Source organism: Furipterus horrens, unplaced genomic scaffold, assembly GCF_987537825.1.
Source record: "Furipterus horrens unplaced genomic scaffold, mFurHor1.1.pri manual_scaffold_17, whole genome shotgun sequence".
In the NCBI taxonomy this organism is placed as follows: domain Eukaryota; kingdom Metazoa; phylum Chordata; class Mammalia; order Chiroptera; family Furipteridae; genus Furipterus; species Furipterus horrens.
The window spans coordinates 27,860,809-27,886,397 of record NW_028327187.1 but is presented as its reverse complement, the minus strand read 5'-3'; the positions used below and the strand labels follow the sequence as shown (position 1 = coordinate 27,886,397).

Below are 25,589 nucleotides of genomic sequence, written 5' to 3'. Positions count from 1 at the left end.
ACTGAAAAACCTGTGTCAGGACTTCTGTCTCCTGTCTCTCTTTACTTTTCTGCCTTATTGGCTTTTCCACATTTAAAGAAGATGGGCATTTTGATGAGGTCAGAAGAAACACCTGATCCTGTTTTGCAGTTTTGGGTCCTTAAGGGTACAATGATGGAAGAGAGGGTGCAGTGGCTAGTGAACATTCGGGTCACTGGACAAGACCTGGAAAGAAAAGAAAAAGGAGACGCAAGTCCTGGGGAGTGGGCTGGTGGGGAGAATTGCTTACCTGCATTGGTTTAGAGTGTGTGTGTGTGTGTGTGTACATGTGCACACGCATGCACATTGGAGGGAAGAACCCTCTTTTAGGTGGCTGTGAGGAATGGTCATCTCTAACTCAAGGAAATTACCTGCCTGCTGGCTCTCTTTCCTGCCCTGGACCACCCATGTCAGTATCTGACTGCAGGGTCTTATCACAGCCCTCACTATTGTACCAGTGTCCTGGCTGCCTGCCCACATAGTGTAGGCCTGCTGAGGTTCTGGTTTCCTAACAACCAGCTATTATAGAGGCACGATGCTCAACTTGCCTGGATGCCCTGGATTTTAGAACTTTTCTTCCCCATTCTGAAAGAGTGGTAGAAGCTATGATTCCTTCTGACCACTGGCTCCAGCTGAAGGGAATGTTTGACAGGCCTAGGATGAGGCCATTTTAAGCTTCTCACTGTAATTCAGGATTCTGGAGAACCCTGTCAGTGTATAGGGCAGGAGATCTGTATATCTGGCCAACTGGAGTCCAGCCATCCCAAGGAAAGAACTGTGAGTTGTTCTCTTTGCTCAAGCCCCAAGAGCAGCCTCAACCAGTCTTTCTGACCAGATGGAGTATTGTCCCCTTTGAGCCCCAGCATGAATCGTCTTCACTGGCCTTCACTTCGCCACTTTCTGATCCCGAGACCCTCTGGAATAGTTGCTCTCTCCGGTTCCCAAACAACCTCATAACAGTACTGATTCTAGGTCAGTCCTCTTTTTGGCACTGCAGTTAACTCAGATATGGCCCAGGCCAGTATGGTTCAGTTGGTAGGAGCATTGTCCCATTCTAGGTCAGGGCACATACCTAGGTTGCAGGGCCAATCCCTGATCCAGGTGTGTATGGGAGGCAACTAGTTGATGCTTCCCTCTCTTTCCCTCCCTTCCTCTCTCTCTAAAAGCAATGAAAAAGCGTGTACTCAGGTGAGGATAAAATAAAAAGAAAACTCAGATATGTCAATAGGTCATGAAAGCTATGTGTTCAGTGCAATGACTGCTAGGCCTAGGATGGTTTGGGAGCTCGAAAAGATGGGCAAGGGTATTGGGGTGCTTGGAAATACTTTCTGGGAGAGGTGATGCCTGTACACTTTAGTGGAAAAGTAGGAATTAGGGGAAAAAATCTTTGAACTGAGGAGACAATCAGAGCAAAGGCTTGGGAACAGAGAAGGTAGTATATGTAGAAAGTACAACCCACTTCAGTGTCACTGCAGCTGGAAGGGACAGATGAAGAGGGAGGATGCAGGAGCCCTGCTGGCCAATCCAAGGAGCACAGCTTGGACTTCTGCCTTTGGTGATAGGGAACCATGGGAAACTTTAACTGGGTATTTGAGTAGTTTCTTTTTGTTTTAATAAATTGGTAAAAATGTGTTGAAGGTGGGACAGGCAGACAGAGGAAAAGGTAACTGCTTGAGATTCCAGAAAAAGATGAAGAGTGGTGGGGGTTCTACAAGAATTTCGTTTTCAGGCCAGAAGGAGATGATAAGGGCAAAGCCAGCATGACCCAAAGGGACTGGCATTTTGGTTTGGGTGTATTCCCTGGAGAAAGGAGGCAGAGTTAAAAGTGGAACCAAACTGCAGCTTCTTCTTTTCTTACTTTTGGGTTCCTTTCCCCACACCTTGCCTGGAGTCCTCTCACTGCCCTTCAGGCTGGGTGGGAAGATCAAAGCAATACAAATGGACTGTGAAAAGCAATCTGCATCCCTGGTGAAGACTGGGGTAAGGACTAGGGCCTCTTATTAAATTACCTCCTAATCCTTCAGTGTGACTTAGGGGAAAGCACCAGCTCCACCACTTACCACCTAGGTTGGTTGACCTTGAACAAGAACCTAATGTTTCAGTCTTAGTTGCTCCACCTGCCAAGTGGGGCTCAATTTTCGGACCACGGAAGAGAATCATACTGAGTCGTCGGCAGCCGTCCGTCTCGAGAGACGATGGTGTAGCTTCTTAAGAGTCTATCTGCACCGCCGAGAATGGCTGTGCAGTCCGACTCGGGAGTGACACGGTATCTGTCTCCTCCCGTGTTGAATCGACATCTTGCGATGACGCTGGAGTGTCCTCTCCAGTGAAGCTGAAGCTACAGAGCCTGGGCAGAGTGATATGGAGGGTCTGCTGTTGCCCATGCAGCAGACCCCCCCTCTCTTCGCAGCTGAAGGGTCCAAGGGAAAGACGGAGTCAATACAGCTTGGCTTCAGGTGCGCCGCAGGAGTTGCCGGTGTTGACTACAACGTCAAACCGCCTTAGGGACTCCGGCTCCGGATTTTCTGTCGGGGTTTACTCCCTTAGCCTTTCCCCTGAAGAGGTATGCCGCAAGGCAGCGGAGGTTTTTTGGAGTCAGAGTTTTCCTTCTCTGATGTGCCCTGACTGGAAGATCGAACCAGCGACACTTAGCTCGCAGGCCGACGCTCAACCCACTGAGCCAAACCAGCCAGGGCAATCATACTGAGTAAACATGGCTATTTAGCTGAAGTTATGATGGTCTTAGAAGAATGTACATGTACCTCTTTGGGGTACAGGGTTGAAATGGAGGTCCTGTTCAAATGTCCGCATTCCGGGAGGAAGGACCATCCGCTATTTCTACATCCCTGTTTCACCGGGTAGGGGTGGATTGGTCACTAAACTCCTGCCCCTTCTATATTCTAACCTATAGGGGAGGGGGGCTTTTGAGTGCTTCTATTGTGTCCCATCTCGCTAAGATGTGTGTGTATGTGAGAATGTGGGCCTACCTGCTTAACTGCTGGGGGCCAGGGGCAACGGCAGTACTCGGCCCTCTGGACCCCGCAGCTGGGCGGGCCGGGATTCCCCTAGACCACGGATTTCTGCTGTGAGGAGTGCTGGCAAGCCTGCAGTGTCGGGCCGCTGGGCATAGATGCATCCCGGGCCTTGTGCCGGGCCCCCGGGGGCCTGAGCTACCGCAGCTGGCAGTAAGGGCCCTCCACTGGCAAACGGATGTAGCGGGCACCCTGATCTCTCTCCAATTTCAAGGTAGCGCCGCTGCGTGAAAATGTAGTTAAAGGCAGGCTGCAGAGGGGAGGTGAACCAGGCCAGATGCCCTGCGGCTGGGGTGGAGGATAGTCCCCAGGAGCACTCGCACCTCCGTGGGGGAGAGTGTGGCAGCTGAGCTGCCAGGCCTGCCCACATGCTCACCTGCTGGTCCGGGAGGCTGGGGCAGAAGGCCTCCAGGGGCAGGGCCAGAGCACAACCAACCAATGGGGGAGAGGGCATTCAATCGACTGCTACATTTGCTATAGAAAGTGGAGGGGGCGGGAGCCGGGGGAAAGTTCGAAGCTTCAGAGCAATGGAAGACCTTAGTGGGGGCCGGAGTCACTCCGGGTCAGCTTGGGGCAAGGGGTCGGGACACAAGGACTAGAAGGTGCAGGCCCTGATCGCCTCTGCCAGGAGCAGCAGGCCCCGCCCCTGCTGTCTCTCCTTCCCTGGGCCCAAGGGCCAACCGCCTGCGGTCGTCAGCTGGGAAGCGCTCCCTGCTGGAAGTCGGTTGCCATGTCCAGCGTGCCTGGGATGAGGGTCTGGGAGATTGCGACTGTCCGGGCTTCCCAGCCCCGGGAACTGCCAGGAGGAAGGGGAATGAGCTTGCTAGCCTTAGATCCAGCAGCTTTGTAGCCGAAGACAATGGCATCTTTAAAAATATGTGTTGGGGTCAGAAAGATCTATGTTTGTGAGAATAACTTCTTGTCCTGCCCCTCCTACTGGGCCTGAGCTTTCTGTCACTCAGTCCCACTCAGGAATTAAGAAATAGTCATGTGGCAGGAGGGGCAGCAGCAAAGGGCAGGAGTTCAGGAGTCGCTTGCAACACATGGTGACCACAGACTCTGGCACAGGAAGCAGCTACTTTCAGTGTTATATGAAGTAAAAAAGCTGTGGTAGCCCCCCAAGTATGGGTTGTCCTCCCTGCCCTCTTGCCTGCTATAGCATAGGGCTGCAATCCCCATGATTAGGTATAGGACTCCATGATTAGGTACAGGACTCATTCACTCTTTTAATAAACATTTATTGAGCACCTACTGTGTGCCAGGCACTGTGCTAGGCGCTGGGGATACATCAGTGACTAACACACAGTCCCTGTCCTTGAGGAGCTCACAGTCTGTTGGAGGGGAAACACATAAACATGTAACTAAGGACCTACCATGTGCTAAGTGCTACAGTAAGAGGTATATACAAAGTGCTATGGGAGCCCGGAAGAGGGAGTAATACATCAGCTGTTGAGGGCGAGGAGTAAGTCTCTTGACTTCATTAAACCATCACAAAGGCAGGAATGTATTTGCCACACGACCCTGGTTAAAAGAAACCTGTCTCCTGAGGTTCTCTTCTAGCCCTCTCCCATAACGATATCAGCACAGGTTAGTTTATCATATCAGCTAATTTAACACTTTGAGTTAGGAAAGAAACTGGACAGGGAAGTTTCTTTAGGGGTAGAGTACGTTCAAAGTAGTAACAACTCTTGGGTGTGGAGCCTGGGTGTGGTGGTGGTGGTGGTGGTGGGAGACACAAGGGCGTTGAACGAGGGAGTGCAGGCCCTGGGCAGTGAAGCACCTGGGGTGAGTGCCTGTGCAAAGGGAAGGTTGGCGCTACCTATCTCAAAGTTTGGTCCCCATCACTCACCAGCTCAATCAGTAACCGTTTGCTGATGCTCACTAGATGCTTCATATGTAGTGTGCCCTGCTCTGTGGGTGACACAGTCCCCTGCCCCTCAGAAAGGAACACACTAATTGGGGGAAACTAAGTCCAGGTCTTTGAAGATTTAAGTAACAATTTGTGATTGTAATAGAGGAGATGTCACAGGCTGTTTGTTATTATTTGCAAAAAGAATGGCAATAGCTACAAGTTTCAAATAAAGAACTCTGGGAAGGCAGCTGTGTCTTGAAGGATGCATAGTATTCAGTTGGTACTAGTGGGGTGGGAGGAACATTCTAGTTGAGCAGAACCAAGTAAAGCAAGAACACAGAAGTGGGAGACTTAAACAGAGACTTGTTCAAAGGCCAGTGAGTACATTGGTTTGGCTGGAGCAATACATTGAGGATGCAGGAAGCAATGTGAGAGATGACTGGGGAAGTCAGATGGGACCCAATGGCAAAGGACCTTCCTGGAAGGTCAAGTACCTGGGACCTTATCTGAAGACAGGGCTGATGCTACGCTCAAAATACTTTTGGAACTACTGCCCTGAGCCCTCAGGTGCCTCCTCACCCCTCCTCCAGGACTCCTGGACTACCTCATGATTCAGCAAATAAAGAATTGATGCCCACCTGCCTAAAATGGTTTAGAGGTTGAGTATTGTCCCTACCCACTACTCCCTACCTTCTACCCATAGGCAATGAGGAGCCTCTGAAGGCTTTCTAGCAGGATCAGAATTGGTGCTCTGGCAGAGGGAATAGGACAGGTCACAGTAGGGCTCTGGATGTGTCTGGGAACAGGATAAGCTCTGGGTAGTTTGAGGCTTTGGGAATGTGGAAGAAAGGCTAGATTTCAGAGATATGGCAAATGGCACTGGACTTCAGATGGGTCGAGTGAAGGTAGCCATCAGATGACTCTGAAATGTTGAGTTTGCAAGGTCAGGAAAATGGTGGCAAAATTAGCAGAAATAAGTCATGACAGCTTTTTTCTTGGAAAGGTTGTGTACGTGTGTGTGTGTAAACCTTCAAAATTGACTTTTGGGAGAGGAGCTGTCTTTGAGGGCCTGGCAGGCATCTAGGTGAAAATGTCCAGCAGACCCCTGGGCATATGAGCCTGGAGCCAAGGAGAAAAGTGGGGGCTGAAGCGCTAGATTTTAGACTCATCCCCAAAGAGCTGAGCCAGAGCCAAGAGGATGGATGAGACCCTTGGGTGATACCCACACTGAAAGTGGTAGCTCCAGAGCCAGCATGGGACAGAGAACAGGTGATGGAAAGTTGCAGTTAAGCCCAGCTAGTGCAGGAGGTGATGGGAAGTAGTGTCACATGCTGTGAGGGCTCACAGGGGCCAAGAACTTCGGAGACATTTGATGTCACCATGAAGATATCAGTGACCTTTAAATGATGAGTTCTGTGGAATTAGGGTGAGGGGGACAGGGCCACCCCTAACCCATGCAGCATCTTTATGCAAAAACAATTTTAAAGGTGACTTTCTCAAGATGCTCTGTTTTCTACCATCAGGAAGTTGTCTTAATAAACTGATTTATTAGAAAAAGACTTTAATGCCAAGTGCTGGAGACATGTAATAAATACATCTGCACAACTGTATATGGTTCCCTCCTGGGGGAAAAACAAGAATAGAGTGGGAGGGGATGATAGTAGGCTTGGCAGTGACTGAAAGGAGAGAAGAGCAACCTGGGGAGGTAGATCAAGTGGATGGTTTTGCACCGAGGACATAGCAAAAGTCCCGAGGCACTGATTCACATTAACCAAATTCACCAGATAACATAATTGTTTCTGAGGCTAACATGTCTTAGCCCTTAGCTTTACCCATCCCCCCCCCACACACACTTGGCAGGAGAGGAGCAAGCTTATTCAGAGAAGGGAGAGAGGAGGAGATCCAGGCCCTAGGTAGAGGAGCTGACTTTAAGAGAGAATCGGTTGACACTTCCTTAGAAAAAGGAAAGAAGGAAGAGGAAAGCAAGAAGCCATGTAGAGAGAAAAGTGCCATGGGAGCTCATATCTGCTGTCTCCCGTCTCCTTGGTGGAGAAGGAACCAGGGTCAGGTGTGAAAGTTGGAGAAGAGGGGCAACATTTCATGTGACTGTCTGCTGTAGCCATGGTGGCAGCGAGTGGGTTGGCAAACTTACGCAGTAAGTAGAAGGCTGGCTGAGCCACAGGCACACATAAGCAGTAATGGAGGCAGATCCAGTTTACATTGCTACACAACTATCCCCAGCAATTCCTGGCAGCAGGAAACTATCAGGAGCAAAATTAATCAAGAGAGAAGCCAGGATTCAGGGTGTAGGTCAAGCGCAAAAACTGGTCTTACAGCCCCAGCCCTCAGTGCAAACGTTCAGTTAATTCAGCTCTGCCTGGGGACTTGGTGGCTGGGTCTATCCCTGGAGGGGCACTCAGGCCCTGTCTAACTCTGCAAGCACAGCCTTCTGGAGTGGTTAAGGTTCCAAGCATGCTGTCAAGTGACTGGTGGGCGATGAGGCCAACTCCAGAAAGAAGGCCTCAGTCTAGGGTGGGGGGCTGCTCCCCAGGGCTGAGTTCCCTTCTCTCTCATCATGCTTTTCTCACACTTGGCCTTCTCCTGTCCCTTAGAACTGTAGTTGCTCCAACACACACATACACACACACACCAATAGAAGTTCTTCTACCCAGGACCTGCTCCAGCTCTGTGACATCTCTCCAGATTTGGGGATTAAACCTGCACCCCACAGTCTCAGAACAACTGAATCTTGGTTTGTACAAAGACTGCTTTTCCTTAAAACAAATCTACATCTCTGTGGCTGATCCACAGAGAGACACATGTTCTTGAAAACCTCACAGCTGCACCCTTGTCCTCTCCAAAGAAACGAAGATACAGACCCACGAGTACACACAAATACATACCGAGATATTCACATATGGGATAGTAACTTCCCTGCTGAGGGAACATAGATGGTGAAATATATCCAGGCAAAAACAGCTCTTCCCATGAAGCCCCTGCACCAACTTCTCAGGAGGTTATCCCTTCATCACCACATCGACTCATTCATTGCCCTGACAAGAGCATATCCCCTAGTGCTCTTGAAGGCCATGATCCATTGCCAGGAATACTCAAACTGGGCATGGCTTGGCCATGGTGACTTCAGGCAGGGATGAGGGCTGGGGGAGTCTGGTATACTGACATTCCACTAAAATGTAAGGGCAGATGAGCTACTTAAGTCAGTCTCTGCTAGAGGCAGTCCATAGGAAAATGCTGCTCAGCTTTGCCTGGTGGGTCACGCTTCCCTTACCCCTCTGTCTATATGTTATGGGGCTCCATCTTAATGAGGGAAGTGGGGTTGAATGGGGTGAAGGAGGCTGGGGTTGGGGATCTAGTCAGTAGGCTCCCAGATGTGGTCACACTAGGCTCAGCCATAAACAGGGACCCTGAGCCTGAGGAGAGCTCAAGTTCAGCCACCGGGGTCAGCCCAACAGTGGGGCGGCTGGGGGGAGAGAAAGTCTGGTTTCCCAGAAGGCTCAGATTGTGGGAACCCCTTGAAACCATGTGAGTTGGAAGTGGCTGAAGGTGAGCCTGATCCCTCAGAAGCTCCCTCAGGGTCTCTTCAGGAACCAGCAACCCCTCCATGGGGGCCCCAGTCACCATGCCCTGTACATATGAGGAGGGTCTCAGTGGCCCGTCCTTGACTCCAGGGGCTGCTGTGGCACCAGAAGTCCTGATGAAGGCAGCAATGACAGTCCCAGGGGGCTGAGAGCTGGGCCCTGCCACTCCAGCCCCTGTGATGGAGGGTGCTGTTGCATTGGTCGAACGGTTGGCCCCAGTCAGAAGTTGGGGGAGGCCACTGAGAATCAGTGGAGTTCCTGATGCTGCCACCTGGCTCTCTTGGAAACTGGTATTCAGGGGGAAGGAGGCCTGCAAAGTGAAGGTGTCCTTGAAGGTCGAAGAAGGCGGAACACCCTGGAGAAGGAGATGGGTTGAAGCAGTAGCACCAGCAGGAGGGCCATTGGTTAGCACTGTGGTCAGAGGGATGGTCTGCAGGGTCAAGGCCGAGGCTGACCCCACAGGGGCCACTCCTAGATGGATGTTGCTGGGCACTGAAGACACACTGAGAAGAAACAGAAAACAGATTTGTTTAAGGCAGGAGGCATCTCCCAACTGGCTAGAAAGGAGGGCACAGGAGGAAAGGACCTGAAGGTGTTTTGTTTCTTTGTTTTGGTTTTGGTTAACATTGATTGAGTACTCAGAATAGGTTAGAGACATTCAAAATAATTGACATGCAATATTTTTCTCAATCTTCAAAATAGCCCACAAATTGAATAAGATTAATAATCTGATTTTATGGCTTGAGGAAACTGAGGCACAGAGATGTTATGTCACTTGCTCTAGATCACACAGCTAGTAACAGGGACTCACATCTAGGCTTTCTGACTCCAGAGCTTGTGTTTCTCACTGCTTCACTCTACTGCCTTCTCTCCTTAGAAGAGCATCTCAGTGACCCATGCCAGTATAGTGAAAGCTACATACACACAACCCAGACACAAAGCCCAACATTTTCAGGAAAAATTAGAAGTATTTAGCATGGACAAGAAGTATCAAGAACCTTCTGTGAGGGCCTGGAGGGCTTGAGGAAAGCAGAGTGGGTGTCCCTGTAACATTCTCTGTTGTCTCTCTTTTTTCTTTTTTTAAACCTCACCTAAGAACATGTTTTTCTATTGATTTAAAGAGAGGGAAGGGAAAGAGAAAAAAACATTGATATGAGAGAGGAACATATATTGGTTGCCTCCCATATGTGCCCCCACTGCGGATTGATCCCACAGCCTAGGTATGTGCTGTGACTGAGGACTGGACCTGCAACCTTTTGGTGTACGGGGACGACACTCCAACCTACTGAGCAACCCGGCTCATGGCTATTGCGTCTTTTTTTAGAGTGGGGGAGGCTTAGAAAGAGAGGCCCAGATGCAGAGGGCCCTGGTGGCTCCTTGGGGAGCCCTCTAAGGTAAAAGGAACATCCCCAGCTGGCAATGGAAGTGCCCCAGATCAAGTGCTGGCTTTACCATTAATTTGGTGTGTGACCTTGGGCAAGTTGCTTTTCCCCTCTTGACCATTAAGCTTCCTACTGGCTTCCCAGGGATTCATGACGGTCTCAGGGGACTGGGCACACAGCAGAGCTTTGCAAGAAGCTGAAAACTGCCCCTCAAATCAAAGTACTATGGGAAGACTGATAATGACCTGGGTGCCCTTACCTCACAGCTTTGGTGAGTTTGGCGTGGCCCTCTGGTGGAGAGACAAGCACAGTGGAGGTAGTGGGGATCTCCTCATCTAGAGACAGTCCCAATTCCAGACTTGCAGATGGCTGTAGACCGACCTGCTGAACCTTTGGCTTTTCCCAGGAAGGGCTGCCCTTGCCCTGGGAAGCGGCTCTGGATGAGACCCTGGAGCTGGCTCGCCGGGCAGTGCTGGTGGAGGAGGCGGAGGCCTTAGGGGATGCCTCTGCGACTTCACTTTTCTCTTCCTCATCTTCAATCACCACTAGGTCCTTGGGCATCTCTTTAAACTGGTACACCAGCCTCTGCCCTTCCACTTTGGCAAGGATGCCCCTTTGGTAGTAATATCTGGGGGGAAAGGGATGGGTAGTTAGGGACATACCACCCTCCAGAGCAGGGTGAGCATGAGGCGGAGGCTGGACAGGGGCCAGATGGCAGCTCAAGGGCAAGGGCAGTGGCTAAGACCAACTCTTACACTTGGAAGGCTTTTATGAAACTTCTGAAACTTCCCCTAGAGGACTCAAAGGGTCCATGGAAAGGGGTTTCAAATGCCAACCCCCACCCTGCTTTGGAGCAAAGGGTAAGTAAAGGATGAGAGAAGATGGATGGATGGTGGGGGCTTCAGCAGTCTTGTAACCTGAGACACCAGCTGTGGGTAACTCTGGCCCATCTCCCTAGGTCTCTGGCTTGAAGAATGTCAACAAAGACCTTCTTGTAGATGGGAGGCCCTAAAATGCTCTTCTTGTATCAAAAGAGAAAAAGTTAGGACAGAGCTGCAAGAGGGAGGGACTTGTTCCCTTCAGAGGGGGCCTGGAGAGTGGGCTTAGGGGCAAGCAAATGGGATCAGGAGACCCTACAGCAGTACAGACTCCTTGCACATAAGAGCTTGGTGACTCCCCCAGGGCAGAGACCCCCAGAAGCTCCTACCTTAGTGCCCTCCCCATAGTCTCATAGTTCATGTCAGGCTTGTTTTTCTGCTTCCCCCACAACTTGGACACAGCTTTGGAGTCCACCAGCTTGAAAATGCCTTTCTCTCGCTGGGTCCACTTGATGTACTTGGGGCAGGTGTTCCTGTCTTGCAGAAGTGCCAGGAGGAACTCCCACAGATAGATGGTATTGCCTGAAGAGGAGCAGGTGGTGAGGGGCAGTGCAGGTACCCCGGCTCCCTTCCCACTTCACCTGACTCCCAGCCATACCTTTGCCATCCTTAGATTTCTTCCGTATGGGGATACTGGGGTCAGTGACAGGTGAGGTACTGCGGTTGCCCTTTGTCTTCCGGACTGTGAGGAAAAGGTGAGAGCAGGATGAGACTGAGACCATGACAAGCACTGTAGTCCAGGCTCCCAAGAGCTTATCAAGTTGGGTGCAAGCAAGGCAGACAAGCAAGAGCCCAAGATCATTCTCCTTGACCAAAGCCCTCAGGTACATGCACCTGCCCAATGGTCCATCCTCATTTTCAGGCCCCAAAGATAGACCAGAACACCACTACTATGTGGGGCATTGTGGTGCTTGCACATGAGTCACCTGTAGATCGGAATCCACCTACCAAAATTTCCAAAATGAAAAGGCAGCCTAAAGGTGTGACTGTTGTGCAGTCACTGGGGTTTTGGTTGCCATGCTGACAAGGCAATATCAACCAGGCATCACCCGAGTAAATTAGTAACAGTGGGGCTTGGGAAAGCCCAAAGTCCTCTCCCATATATGGCCTCTGCTCCATGAGTTCCCAGAAGGAAGATAAGCACACAAAGCACACAGCAGAGGCCCCCAGGGGGTCAGGGACTGGCCAGGGGGGCCAAGCCTGGTGTCTGAACACCCAGTCTAGGATTCAACCCATTGGGATCATCAGCACTTCTGGAAGAGTTACCGTTTATGCTGGGCATACAGGAGTGACCTAGGAAATGTCAGGCTTTGGGCAGGCCAACCAATGAGGCCACTCACCTCTATGGCCTCCCTGACCACCCCTTTCCCACCACCCACTCTGTTGAAGAGACACTCTCTCTCTCTCTCTCTCTCTCTCTCTTACTTCTCTTCTTTGATTTTCCAGTCTTCTTGGCACTTTCCTCTCCAGAGACCTTCTCCTCCAGAGAATGCCCCTCCTGGTCACCAATGTCATCAGCCCTGTTCAGGGCATTGGGCTCAGAGACAGGAAACAGGTAGTTGGGCAGATTGGTGGCTGGAGCAGGGTCTGAGTCTGGAAGAATCTCGGAGGTGCTGACTGCAAAAGGAAGGCCTGAGGTAGGTGGGCCCAGTGCAGGGTAGGAGCATGGTCTCTCAGTGCTACAGAGAATGGTGGGCTCCCGAGGAGGGCAGAGGTGCTGTTCCCCTCAACCCCAAACCCAGCATACATTTTAAAACACCTTATGTGTCTCGCACCACAAGGAGAAGAAACATCTGCAGAACTGTGGGCATGAGCCAGTCCTAATCACAGCTGCCACATTTCAAGCACACTGCTGGTAGTGGGGAAGTTGCAAGTGAAGTTCAAGGTAAAGAGCCACCTTGATTTAGTCATTCACTCATTTTTACAACTGCAAGGGGTCTTAGAAATTATTTAGCCCAATTCCTTTGCTTTTCTGATAAGGAAGGTCATGTGCCCATGGTCACACAGCAAGTTGATGCTTGGCACATATACACACTCAGTAAATATCTGTTGAATCCTGAATGAATATTACTGATGGAGTCGGGATTAGAAATGCTAGGACTCTTAACTTGCAGCTTCAGGGCTTTCATTCTTGCACTGTATCCCAATACTCCTTTGGGAAGGGGCAGTTAGGGCCGGAATCCTCTTATGGAGTCAGGGCAAATGTCTGAGGGCATTCTGGGAGAGAAGCTGCCTTGGGGACTTTCTGAGAAGGGAGGGCCAACCTCCAAGAACAAGAAAGGGATGAGGAGGTACCAAACCTGGTATATTTTAAAATAAGCCACACTCTTCATAGTCTTCCTGGGAGCCCAAGAGGGAGAGGGGCCGAAAAGTCACCCTGGCCAATAGTAGTCAACCTTAAAAAGGAAGTAGATTCTGACACATGCTACAACTTGGATGGACCTTGATAGCATTATGCTCAGTGAAATAAAGCAGTCTCCAAAAGACAAATACGGTATGATTCCTTTTATATGCAATAGTCAAATTCGTAGAGACACAAAGTAGAATGGGGCTGCCAGAAGCTGAGGGGAGGGGGAAATAGGAAGTTGTTTAATGGGTAGAAAGTTTCAGTTTTGTGAGATGAAAAGTGTTCTGGAGATGGGTAGTGATAGTGTACAACAATACAAATGAACTTAATACCACTGAGCTATACACTGAAAAATGGTTAAGGTGGTCAATTTTACGTGTTTTTCACAATTTAAAAATTGGGGCCCTTGCCAGGGTAGCTCAGTTGGTTAGAGCATCATCCCAATACTCCAAGGCTGTGAGTTCGATCCCAGTCAGGGCACATACATGCATCAATCAATGAATGCATAAATGAGTGGAACAACAAGTTAGTGTTTCTCTCTTTCGCTCTCTCTTTCCCTTCCTCTCTCTCTCTAAAATCAATTTTTTTTTAATTTGGAAAAAAAAGTCACCCCATTCACCTTTTCCTTGTCATTGGTGCCCTCTAGCCCCTTCCCGTTCTGGTCACAGCTCAAAAGCATGTTTACGTGTATGTCAGTGAGTGTGAGTAAATATGCCTGCATGCACAAGTGCCTGAGAATCCAGTACATGGGTGTGATCTTGTTAAATGGTATTTTGTGTTGCCTTAAGATAAGGCGCTGGGGTTCTCACTTACAGATCTGCTTCTCATCCAGGATGTTGTTGGGAGACTCGACGTTGAGCAAGACTTCAGTGGTTGACATGGTTTGTGAGGTTGCTTCATTTTCATCTGGTTCCAGGTTCCATGGTAGAGAGCAGAAGAAAAGTTCTCTTAAGGCACAGTGTAGGGGGTACAGCCATAACCAAGGCCAGCCCAGACAATAGTACTAAGGAGCCAATGATAGCCAGGAATGGGCCAGTGGACCTCTCACCCTAATCCTCCACCTTCTCTATACACCCACCCCAGTTATCTCCACTCTTCATTTGTCCCCTCCATCTCAAAAGATCATGAATCCATTTAGACGGCTTCCTCCTCTATGAAGCGGTACTACCTTTTGTTTGTCCTAATCGCCCATCTAATTTCCAACTGTTGGGGACCTTGCTTTTGCTGCATGTGTCACTATAAGCCACTGTGTGTGGGCTACCATTCCCTGAAGAGAGACCCCTTTCTCCTCCACACCTTCCCTGCCCAGGAAGGAGACAGACCTGCCAACATAAAACTACCCTCCAGGATCTGATCCTGTGTCATGCACAAGGTCCTGTCCGTTATGATGCCATTGTGAACGTCGTCCAGCTCCAGTCCTGAATACAGATGCAGTAATTCGGGATAGGGTACCTGCTCCACGATCACAGCTGGGAATACTGAGGGGTCTTCCAGCTGTGGAGAAGAGAGGGATCTGATTCAAGACCAACTCACCTCTTCCAGGAAGCCCTCCCTACCAGAATCTGGCTCTTTTTGCAATTTCTAATTCTTAAAACCATCAGAAGCTGTCGTTTGTATCAGATGACATTGCTCTGGGTCCAACCTCATAGGCGATTCTTTAAGTGAATTTTTAATTTATAGAGATGGGCCCTGGCTGATGTGGCTCAGTGGATTGAATGCCAGCCTGTGAACCAAAAGGCCACTGGTTTGGTTCCCAGTCAGGGCACACGCCTGGGTTGCGGGCCAGGTCCTTAGTTGGGGGCATGCAAGAGGCAACTGATAGATGTTTCTTTTGCACATCGACTTTTCTCTCCCTCTATTTCTCCCTTCTTTCCCCTGTCTCTAAATAAATTTTAAAAAATTAAAATAATTTATAGAGATGGATTAGCTCTGTACCACGTGCATTCAACCAAGGGAATAGAGTTTTAATTAGTTGTAGTTATGGGTTAATCCATGGCCAGGATTAGTGCTCAGTCTATAGAAAGAGCTAGGTTCAGTCTGAAGCCAGTGGGAAAGGACTAGTCAATAGTATAGATAAGGGCTCAATCTGTAGTCAGGTGAGGGACTCAGGCTACAGTAAGGGTTGGGTACCCAGGGTTAAGGGCTCAGATTGTGGACATCTTAGGGCTCAGTCTTTAGCAATGAAGATGGAAGAACAGAGGCATTATAGAGGTAGAAACTTAAGGGCCCAGTCACTGCCTGGATGGGGAAGAGTGTTTCAATGTTTCATGAATTCAATGGGTGCATGGGGACACTGTTCATGTTAAGGGGAACTCAAGAGGCGGAGGAGGAACAAGTTTTTGGAGAAAAATAAGAGGGACAGTGTCTGGATATGCTGAGTTTGAGGTACCCTAAAGATATTAAAATGGAGCTACCTCTCAAGGAATCAAAAATATGTGTCCAAGAGCTCAACAGGGTGGTCACTAAATCCAAGGGTGGAGTGGAAAATATTATCTGGATGAGATTCGACCCCTGGAGGACATGGTTGCTCTAAAACCAAACAAAGCTAAATAAAAAAGGAGTGTGATCACAACTTTTTTTTTTAAATTATGCATAGCCCTGACCGGTATGGTTCAGTTGGTTGGGTGTCATCCACAAACTGAAAGGTCGCTGGTTTTATTCCCAGTCAGGAGAATTGCCTAGGTTGCAGTCAGTCCCCTGTTAGGACACGTTCTCACTTCAATGTTTCTCTCCCTCTCTTTTTCCCTCCCTTCCACCCTCTCTAAAGATAACTAAATAAAATTTAAAAATAAATATTGTGTGTAGAAGGAAATATACCAGAATATTCATAATGATTATATTTAAGTTGTGGGACTTTGGGTGATTTTCCCCCTTTCTTTCTATTTTTCTGTATTTTTCAAATTTTCTCTCATGGGACTGTTAATTCTTTCTTCATAGGAAAAGAATGAGGATGCTCAGTTCTGCCGAATATTCCTGAAGTATCCAGAAGAATAAATATTAATAAAATGCCTTTGGGTTTGGTCATTGGGCAGTCACCCTGGCTAAACCAGTTTCATGGGAGTGCTGGAGTCCACCAAACAGGACAAACTGAGGCAGGTTGTCAGGTGTAGTGATTAAGGCTGTAAAGTTAAGAACTGTCTGTCCAATATAGTAGCCACTAGCCAAAGATGACTATTTAAATATAAATGCAATTTTTTTCAAGATTAAAAACCAGTTCTTCAGTTGTGCTAGCCATAGTTCTGGCATCTCAGAATATTCTACTGGTTTGTGCTGATATAGAACCAGACTGCCTGGGTTTGAAACCAAGCTCCACTGCTTACTGACAGTGTTACCTTGGAAGAGTTACCTAACCTTTCTTTTTTTCCCCCTAACCTTTCTATACATTGGATTCATCATTTATAAAATTGAGGCGATCATATTATTGACCCCATAGTGTTGTTAATTGGATCAATATGTATAAAACAATTAGAACAGGGCCTGGCACAGAGTAGGTTCTCATCGTTTTAGGTATCAGAGGCTTTTAGGAGACTGATAACATTTTATTTCTTAACCTGGGTGGTGAGTTCATGGGTATTCTTTCTTTCTTTCTTTCTTTCTTTCTTTCTTTCTTTCTTTCTTTCTTTCTTTCTTTCTTTCTTTCTTTCTTTCTTTCTCTTTCTTTCTTTCTTTCTTTCTTTCTTTCTTTCTTTCTTTCTTTCTTTCTTTCTTTCTTTCTTTCTTTCTCTATCTCTCTCTTTCTTTCTTTCTAATCCTACCTGAGGTCATTTTTTTTTCATTGTTTTTAGGGAGAGAGGGAGAGAGAGAGAGGAACGTCAGTCTAAGAGAGAAGCATCAATTGGTTGCCATCCGTATGCTCTGGGACTGGGGATCTTACCCATCTGGTCCAGGGATCATATGCGTTCAGATAGGAAATCGAACCCACAACCGGCCAGGGCCATGGGTATTCATTTTATAGTTATTATTTAAATATGTATCTATATACACATATGTGTGATTTATGCACTCTTTTGTATTCATGATACAAAAAATTTTTTTTGCAATAAAAACTGTTTCCTGAAAAGAGTGAGAGAAAGGAGGTGAGAAAGTAAACACAGAGGGTGAAGCCTAGGCTGGAGAGAAGAAAGGCACCATGAAGGTGGTATTTTGAAGGAGGTGGGTGGAAGAGAGAGGAGGTTTTCTTTTATGCTTGAGCAGAAAGGTCTCAGAGGTGTGAAAGATATAAGAGGAAGAGAGGAGTTGATCAATGGTTTGAGGTCTTCAAGGAGGCAGGAAAGAAGAGATTAGGTACAAGGGCAGCAGTTACCCTTTGAAGGAATAGGGATACTTCTTTCTCCCAGGCCAGTGGAAAGAAAATAAGAACAGTGGTGTTATCAATGAAAGGGAGGGGGGTGCATTGAGGGTGTTGTTGGCTTTGAGATTCTCTGCGGATTGGAGGAGAAGCTCTCTGCTGAGGGTGAAGGGGAACGTGTGGGTTTGGAAGGTATGGGGTTGGGAGCTTCTGTGAACAGCCTCTATGAAGAACAGAAACAGTTGCTGAGCAGACTAGAAACAAGTGAAAAATGACTAGTAACATTTGGAATCCAGTTAAATTTATATTTTCTTGTGTTCTCCCATAATACTTTCCAGAAATTTAGGCACCCCAGAAGTGTTCAATAAAACTGAGTAACTTTAGGTAAGACCTGGCTGGACAGAAAACACATGTGCTCAAAGCCCACTAGGGGGCAGCCTTTCGCAGTCCGCTAGGGATTGGACAAAGTTTTTTACCTTCATGAGGATTTAGGATAGAAAGCATCAGAATTAGGCTGAGGTACCCCTCCCAGATAATCCAGCCGGATCTCTTCTTGGTGAAGATAGGGAGATGGCAGCCAGCCAGATAGGGTAAGGGACAGGACTTGTGGCCAAACTGGGATCAGACCCCAGGACTGTTGACTCCTAATCTATTCCTTCTACTGTAACCTGGCTGCCTCTTCTTCATTTCGTGGAAAGGGGAGTAGAGGGTGGCGATGAGTGTGCTAGGACACCATCCTAAGATAGTGCACGAGAAACTTTCTCTCTTAGCCCTAGTACTGGGCAAGATATGGAGTGGTGGGAACCCAAGTCCCAGAAGTCTGCCCTATTGTCCAACTTCCTCCCACCAGAAGACTTCATTTCCAGTTTATCCTGAATTTCAGATCAAGGTGGCTTTGGAGGGGTTCATCAACCAGCCTAAAGACATGAGTCTGAAGATGCCAGGGGTTGGACTCTGCCCTGTGGTTCTGGCTGACAGTGTTCACTCTTGCTATATGGTTGTCCCAGAAAATTTCTCACTGTGACATTGGGGATGAAGGGAAGTGGCTGAAAATGCACAGGAAGGTCAGTGCACAACTGTACATTCAGCTCACGTTGCTGCCTGGCCAATAGCTCAGCTGGTGTATTTAGCAGCTGCTTGGCTGACTTAGTGACTGCACGTGCCCTGTAATTGCATGTGGGCAACCGGTTCACTAAATGAGCACCCGATGATTACTGACTGGCTGCATGAGTGACTAGCTGGCATGCAGTCTGGCTGGCAAGCAAGCCCAGTGCCCTGAACCTAGTAGGTGCTTGATCAATATTTGCTGACTGGCTAGCTGGCCTGCCGGCTGGCTCACTGACCATCTGCCTGTTTGTCTATCTAATTGTCTGCACTGGCTGACTGGGCTATGTTCTCTGTGGCTGTACCTGGTGTATATCATCCATCCCGTTGCTTGCAAACTCAAAGATCATGTCACTGGGCTGCAGGGTAATAGCCATGCTGTCTTCTCAGAGCTGACAACAGGATTCACAGGGCTCTCTGGAGCTGTGGGGTTTTCTTGATGAAGAGATGCTGCTCAGGGCCTACACCCCAAGTCACAGGAGAATAGAGGGTGTAGAGAGCTGGAGTAGGTGGCAGTCTAAGCCAGGTTCAAGGCTGCATGCTGGGCTGGGCCAACCGCAGGAGTGACCTAGAGAGGAGGGAGAGGTGGGGGCAGTGAGTAAGTCACCTTCCTTGAGCTGTTCCCAGGACAGCTGGCGAACTGAAGGGACCCTGCCACACCAGGGCAGATTGCCAGAAGAGGGATGGCTAAAAGGGGAGGGAAATGAGAGAAGAACAGGGAAGGAGAAGAAAGGAGAAGGAGCCAGGTAAAGAAAGAGGGGGGAAATGAAGTTAACTGAGTCATCTCCAGTGGGAAGTGGCCAAGCCTCAATGCCAGTCTAAGTCACCAGCATTTGCACCTGAGCTGGCCCTGAAGATACACAACCTCCCACACTTCCTTCCCTCACTCCTATAGAGAAGGTGACAGATATGGGGACTTTGGCCTCTCTCCACCCAGAACATTAGTCTCCAGGGTGTGGCCACAGGAAAATCAGGGCTTCATGGATGGGGCAATAGCATGAAGAAGCCCTAAAATTCCCTTGGCTTGGGAAAGAATTTTGTGTGAAGGGGTGTGGGTGGGGACACATGGATATAAAGGGTGCTCTTTTAGGCTCTGCTTGGCTCAGTTTACCTTGAGAGTGAGATTCATTTAGCTCTGAAGGGCAGAGTCTACAGAGGAAGAAATGTCTTGCTGTGAGGATTGTGTTAGCCTGATCCTACTTCGGGCAATGGGACTCTCAGATACGGACACACCTTTAAAGAGCCTGGAGACAGGGCCAGGTGGGCCATGAGCTTGGCGCCCTCGTCACCACCTTGTCACCATTGCCACCCGCTGAAGAGGATGGCCTCTGTGCCGGTTGTGGGTTTGTGTTCTTGGTTTAGCTTTGCTTTCAGTTTCAAGACTGAACTGTCACCCTGGGAACTTGTGAGGAGAGCCCCAGCTGGGGGAGGGGCCCAAGAAACCTTGCCCATCCTCCAGGGCCAGCTCAGGGGCCCTCCTCTTCCAGGAAATCTGTCTGCTGTAGCCCACACATCTCTCCATTCCCTGAATGCCTCTCATGCTCAGTCTGTACCTCAGGCATTCACAGAGCACCCGGGGCTCCAATTGTTTCCTGTGCTTGCTATGCTTGTACGTGATGTCTGCGGTCCCACCCATGCCTGCCTCCCAAAGCCCCAACTCCTGCTCTGATGTCCTGAACAGTTGGACTTCTCTACTTCTAGGTGCCATGTCTTTGGACCTTAGTGTTCTGTTTTAGTTATATACATATTGTGTGAGTGCTGGGTCTACAGACAGCCTGCTTCAACCATGAGCATCTGAAGAACTGGGGCCAAGCACCGTAGTGGGAGCAGCACAATTGACCCCTACCTCAACACTCCTTTGGTAGTGCCAATGGTGGCAAAATCTTCTCCTGGACATTAAGAAATGAGGAACTTCAGAGAGGGGCAAAGGGGAGGAAAGGGTGGAGACCACGGGTGACCTCCCTGATGACCGCTCTCCCCCACAGGAGACACCCAAGCTTCTCCCACTTCCTTTCCGTTAGCCCACAGGGCTGGCTCCGCCCTATCCCCACCCCCATTCTCATCCCCACACTTTTCCACCCACCCCCCAAAAAACCTTTGAGAAGTCACTCAACTCATCCTCTCAGGTTTGAAATTCCCTTTGGGTGAATGAGAGTGATGCCTGCTAGGACAGAGGGGAAGCACTGGCAAAACCATGGTGTTCGCCTGAGCTCCACCCCACCCCACCCCCACCTGACCCTGCTTGTGACCCAGTCTTCTGTGGCCTGAGAGCCTCCCAAGGCCATTTATGCTTGGAAGGTCTGTCTCCCCTAGCCAAAGTGCCCAAGGCCCACATTCCACAGCTCCCACCTTCCCACAGGCACCCACAGGCAGGCTGTCTGCCCCCAGGAAGCATTCTCAAACTAATCAAACAAAAGGCTATCACTTTCACCTAATCCCACTTTGTCTAAACATGAAATTTCTGAAACTGCTGTGTCAGCTACCTCTCCCCTCAAAAGCCTTGGGCCTTCCCGCCATGGGCCTTCCCTTCAGGTCTGCTCATCTCTTTGGCTTCTCTTCACAGATCAGTATTTCCTGTTTGCAAGTTCACTGCCTGTGATCTCAGCCTGTGGAACTGCTGTGCACCTTCTTTACCTTCTCCATTAGACAGTGGCTTCCTTGAGGACAGGGATGACTGTGTTGGTCATTGATGAAACTTTAGCACTTTGCACTATGCTTGGCATAGGAGACACTCAATTTGTGTTTGCAGAACGAATGAGTGAGTGAATGAATGAATGGTATTAGTCATTCAGTACAAGGAAGGTGTTTTCTAGGCACTAAGTATATCCATGTGTACACTGGGTGTGGGGTGTGTCATGTACTCTGGCTTATATGAGAATGAGAGGAAGGTATGCACTCCGTGTATAACATCTGTATATTTTTTGCATTGTTATTTACAATGAGAATTCACTTTGTGTATACAAAACATGAGAGTCTCTGTGGTCAAAGGGCTGCCCTGGTCAGGCCATCAGGACAGCAAGCTCAATCATAAGTTTCCTTCCAACTCATGCCAGCTCAAAGAAGCTATGGTGAAGGTGGGGGTGGGGCTGCTACCATCACTGTCCCCCCCCCCTCAAAAATTCAGAGACCTATGCTTCCCAGGGAGAGAATGCCTGCAGAGTATGTATGTGGCCCATAGGTGCTTGGGTTAAACCCCCCAATGACCACTCTTCTAGGGAAGTGGTGGGAGAGGGGAGGCAGCACATACTGTATAGAATGGAACAGTTGGCTATCAACACAAGGAGGAGAGGTTTGAAATAAAAGAAAGAGACTGATCCAATTGCATTCCTAAGTGTCCACACGTCTAAGTCTCTAAATTAAGGGCTTGGTTGGTGCAGGTCTCACTGGCCCAGGACTGTGAGTACTGTGAGGCTGTACCCAGCAACCACAGCTGATCCTGCTGTCTCGTTCTGCCTGAGCTTGAGCCTGAAGCTAAGGTGAAGGGGTATAGGGGGGCAAGTAGCTGTCCCATTTGTCCTATTCTGTTGGCCGAGGCCAACCCCACCGTGGAAACTTCCCGTCCAAAAAGTTTGGTCCCTCCCCCATCCGATGTTTGAGGATTTGAAAGTGAGAGGTGGAGAAGAAGCTCATTTGCATGCTAACCCACTCTCCCCAGCAGAGGAGTGAACAACCTCCCCAAATCCCTCAAAATAACCTCCCTCTCCCAGGAACCTGAAACCGAAGAAGCTACCACCATAGATGGCCCACCCTGCTGGAGGCTAGAGAGGCCCACACCAGGGGCTTACCTCACCAGTGTCCTTAGAGAAGCACTGGGACACAGATTCGATGGCCCAGAGCCCTGGACACTGTCCTGCCAGCGAATAGGGGGCTAGGAGGTATACATAGACAGTTGGCTCAAGGAATTGACATGACTAGGAACCCTTAGTAACTGGTGGTGAATTCCCCCCTGCACTGCCCCATCACTGCACCAGTCAAAGTCTACCCACTTCACTCCTTTGGAGGCCCTGGCTCCCAAGGCCTATCCTCCTTGGGCTGAAAGCAAAGCCTCTGTGAGAGCATATGGCTTCTGGACACTGTGTGCACACATGTATGTGCCACAGGAGGGAGCAAGCAAGTGAGGGCGCCTAAGTCTCAGGCCTGAAAATGCACACCTCTGGCTCTCTGTGGTTCTGACTGCATTTCAAAACCAAAATAGCAAAATAGAAGTGGTTTGGGCTGCTCCTGCGTCACCACAGCTGGGTGGTGGTGCAGATGTAAAGACCCTTTCTGGGGCTGTCACTGGAACACGTCAAGCAGCGTTCAGCACCCACCCATCTGGGCCTCCTCTACAGGAAACAGCCCCTATGTGAAAGCGATGTCCACAGTCTCTGTAGTGTGAGTTTTAATCTATACCCGTTCAGCCGAGCCAATGGCTCTCACTGAATTGTTAGTAACACCCATGGCATTTTCACACATGCCAGGAAACATGGGGGCCAGATGATCAGCTGGGCCACAAAGTAGAGTTCTCCTCCAGTTCCTTGTCCCCTCTGAGCCAGCTCTTACTCCTAAAATACCCGATCCCCCATGAAACCTTTCTGGAATTCTCTGGAAAGGAAGTGACAATTTCCTTCATGCCATTTCCCACTCCCTCAACACTCCTCCCCCACAACCACAAACAAAATGGAAACTACCCCAAGAACAGCTGTACCCTCCAGTGAAAAACAGCCCCTCCTCCGGCTAATAGTCATCCAGCAACAAAGCTGCATGCTGTACCACATGACCAGTAGCATGTATTTAAGAGACAGAGGGCCAGAGCCAGGGATCCAATCTAGCCACGATGGAGCAGAGGTAACCCATCTGTAGAATTCCCGCACAACCTTGACTCAGATCACTGGCTGAACTCTCCTTGAGCAAATGTCCAGCAAAGGGGCCTCACCCACAGCTATTTTGTCAGCTCCTTTTCTATTCCTTTCTTTCCACCACCTCCTCCATTTGAGGTGAAATCAGGAAGAGGGAGGGAAAAATAAGTGTTTTGCAAACTCTGTTGGTTGGGGTTTCTCTGTGCTTATTTATAAGAAACCAAGTTTCCTTCCTTGATCCTCAGTCAATGCCTGATTCCAGTGTAGAGCTTGTCACAACTCCAGTGGTGAGGCAGGCCCAGAGCTCTTCTCCAGCTGCTCCCAGACCTTTCTCAGCTCCAGTTTTGTCCTTACCTTCCCAGGCCCTAAGTTGTCCCAGTGGAGACAGCAGGCTATAGGCAGAGAGATATCCCCTCTTCTTTCTCCAGGAGACTCACCAGCCCACCCACAGTGTGTGATATATTCTGCCCGGCTTGAGGTTATGAGAGGGAAGCCCTTTCCTGGATGCATTTCAACAAAATTTGTGACCCTGAAAAAGTCAGCCATCTTTCTGGGTTGCGGTATCTGTTATCCTTAAAGTGGGTGAGGACTGAGGGTATTGGATGAATGAAGATGGTGGTGGGAAAACACTTTGAAAATTAAAAAGCACTCATCCTGATGATAACTTTCAGGTGACCTCCAGAGAGCAAGGGGAGACGAGGGACCTCATGAAGCCCCCTAGAAGTACCCCCATTGGCTTCAGAACATAGACAGGATGGGGCTGGAGGCTTCTAGTTGTTGGCTTAGAAGGGGCTGGCTCTTGGCCTGGGTTGGGGGCCCCACAAGGAGGGGCAGGCTGCTATGGTTGGAGGAATGCCCACTGTCCCTTGTCCTCACCACCTTCACCCCACCCCAGCCCTTTGGGTTGTGGTTATGTGGCAAGAAGAGCACTACAGAAGCCAAACAGGAGAGGAGGGGTGGGGGAGGGTGACTGACAAAAGGAACCTATTTCCCCAGCTGTCCTCTCAGGGGCCTTGCCTGAGCAAACCCAAAGAGCACCCCCTGGAGGTGCTTGTGGCCACCACATCCTCCTCTTGTGCTCCAGAGACAGAGAGGAGGCAGAAAGGCACTAAACTTTTCTGTGAAGTAAAGGACAAGCTAATAACAAGGAGAATACACTGCAGGAAAAGAGGCAAAGCCAAGTTCTGGGCAACTACTGGACCCCGGTATGGTAGGCTGCCAGTTAGATCCTAGGGGCAGGACCCACAAGTCCCAGCAGATTGTAAAGGCATAGGGATTCAGACAAAAAGATCCAGCTTTGCTTTGGAGTTTAGACAGGTCCCCTTCCTCTTCTGTAAAATGGAGATACCTACCCTAGCTCCAGGGGTGGTCATGAAAGGCCAGTGAGTTAATATAGGTGAAAACTCTGTTACATCCCAAACATGTTTTTTAAGTCCCTGGTCTGATTTGTGTCTTTTTGACCATGGTCACTGATTAAGTAGTCAGCATATCTTTACCTAGATGAACAGGAAGAAAGGGAAATGGGGGTGATGGGTTGAAATGAAAACAGAGGGAAGACATAACCAACAACCATAAAAATTATGGTAGAGAGAGGATACCAGCTTGACTATGGGGAGGAAGGGTTGACTATGGGAGTCAGGGAAATGAGTTGAATAAATGCATAGGCCAGAGATCCACCAGGCAGCAGAATTTGAAAACATGGAAAGCAACTGGGAGTTACTGTGGATACTTGAGCAAGGGAGGGGCACAAAGCAAGCAGTTCTTTAGGAAGATTAGTTTGATCTGATGTATGAGCGAAAGAAATGGAAGGAGACAAGGTGGGGCAGCTGGAATCCAGGCAGTGAATCCCAGAGTCCCCCAGAAGGAGAAAGACAACAGACTATGGGGTAATACAGTAGTTGAAGAGATGCTGAAATGTATAAGCTCTTTTGCTGTAAGAATGTTAAGGGATATGAAGTGATTAAGCCAGGAAATGGAGCAAGAAGATGAGTTCAACTTGGATGTTTTGAAGTTGGGATTATCTCAAAAAACCCAGGGTTAATGGTGGGGAAAAAAAGGACCCAGAGAGTTATTTTACTAAACACACACATACACTGGCAAGAGGGGCCTCAACAGGCCTTCAACCGCCAAAGGAGCAGGCCTGGCCTGGTGAGGTGGGCAATCTGAACACAACACTGTGAGAGAAAGTTGCATGTGCTGAATGAAAGGTGACTTTGAATGGCACACACTTCACTCCCACCCCCAGGAAGGC

At 49.0% G+C, this 25,589-nt stretch overlaps 1 protein-coding gene across 2 annotated transcripts in view; it reads right to left on the bottom strand.

Moving 5' to 3' along the window:
- Window positions 1-4,271: 4,271 nt before the first annotated feature.
- The window catches only part of ELF4 (E74 like ETS transcription factor 4), a 41,697-nt gene continuing 20,379 nt past the window's right edge, over window positions 4,272-25,589 (bottom strand). For both annotated transcript variants that reach the window (XM_090265246.1, XM_090265247.1), the window contains exons 2-9: window positions 18,806-19,068; window positions 14,431-14,602; window positions 13,922-14,014; window positions 12,187-12,378; window positions 11,360-11,443; window positions 11,091-11,283; window positions 10,143-10,511; window positions 4,272-9,004 (exon numbers count right to left, since the gene is read on the bottom strand). In XM_090265246.1, coding sequence (XP_090121372.1) covers window positions 8,200-9,004; window positions 10,143-10,511; window positions 11,091-11,283; window positions 11,360-11,443; window positions 12,187-12,378; window positions 13,922-14,014; window positions 14,431-14,602; window positions 18,806-18,877 — 1,980 coding nt within the window. In that variant the 5' untranslated portion in view covers window positions 18,878-19,068 and the 3' untranslated portion in view covers window positions 4,272-8,199. The remainder of the gene's footprint in view (window positions 9,005-10,142; window positions 10,512-11,090; window positions 11,284-11,359; window positions 11,444-12,186; window positions 12,379-13,921; window positions 14,015-14,430; window positions 14,603-18,805; window positions 19,069-25,589) is intronic.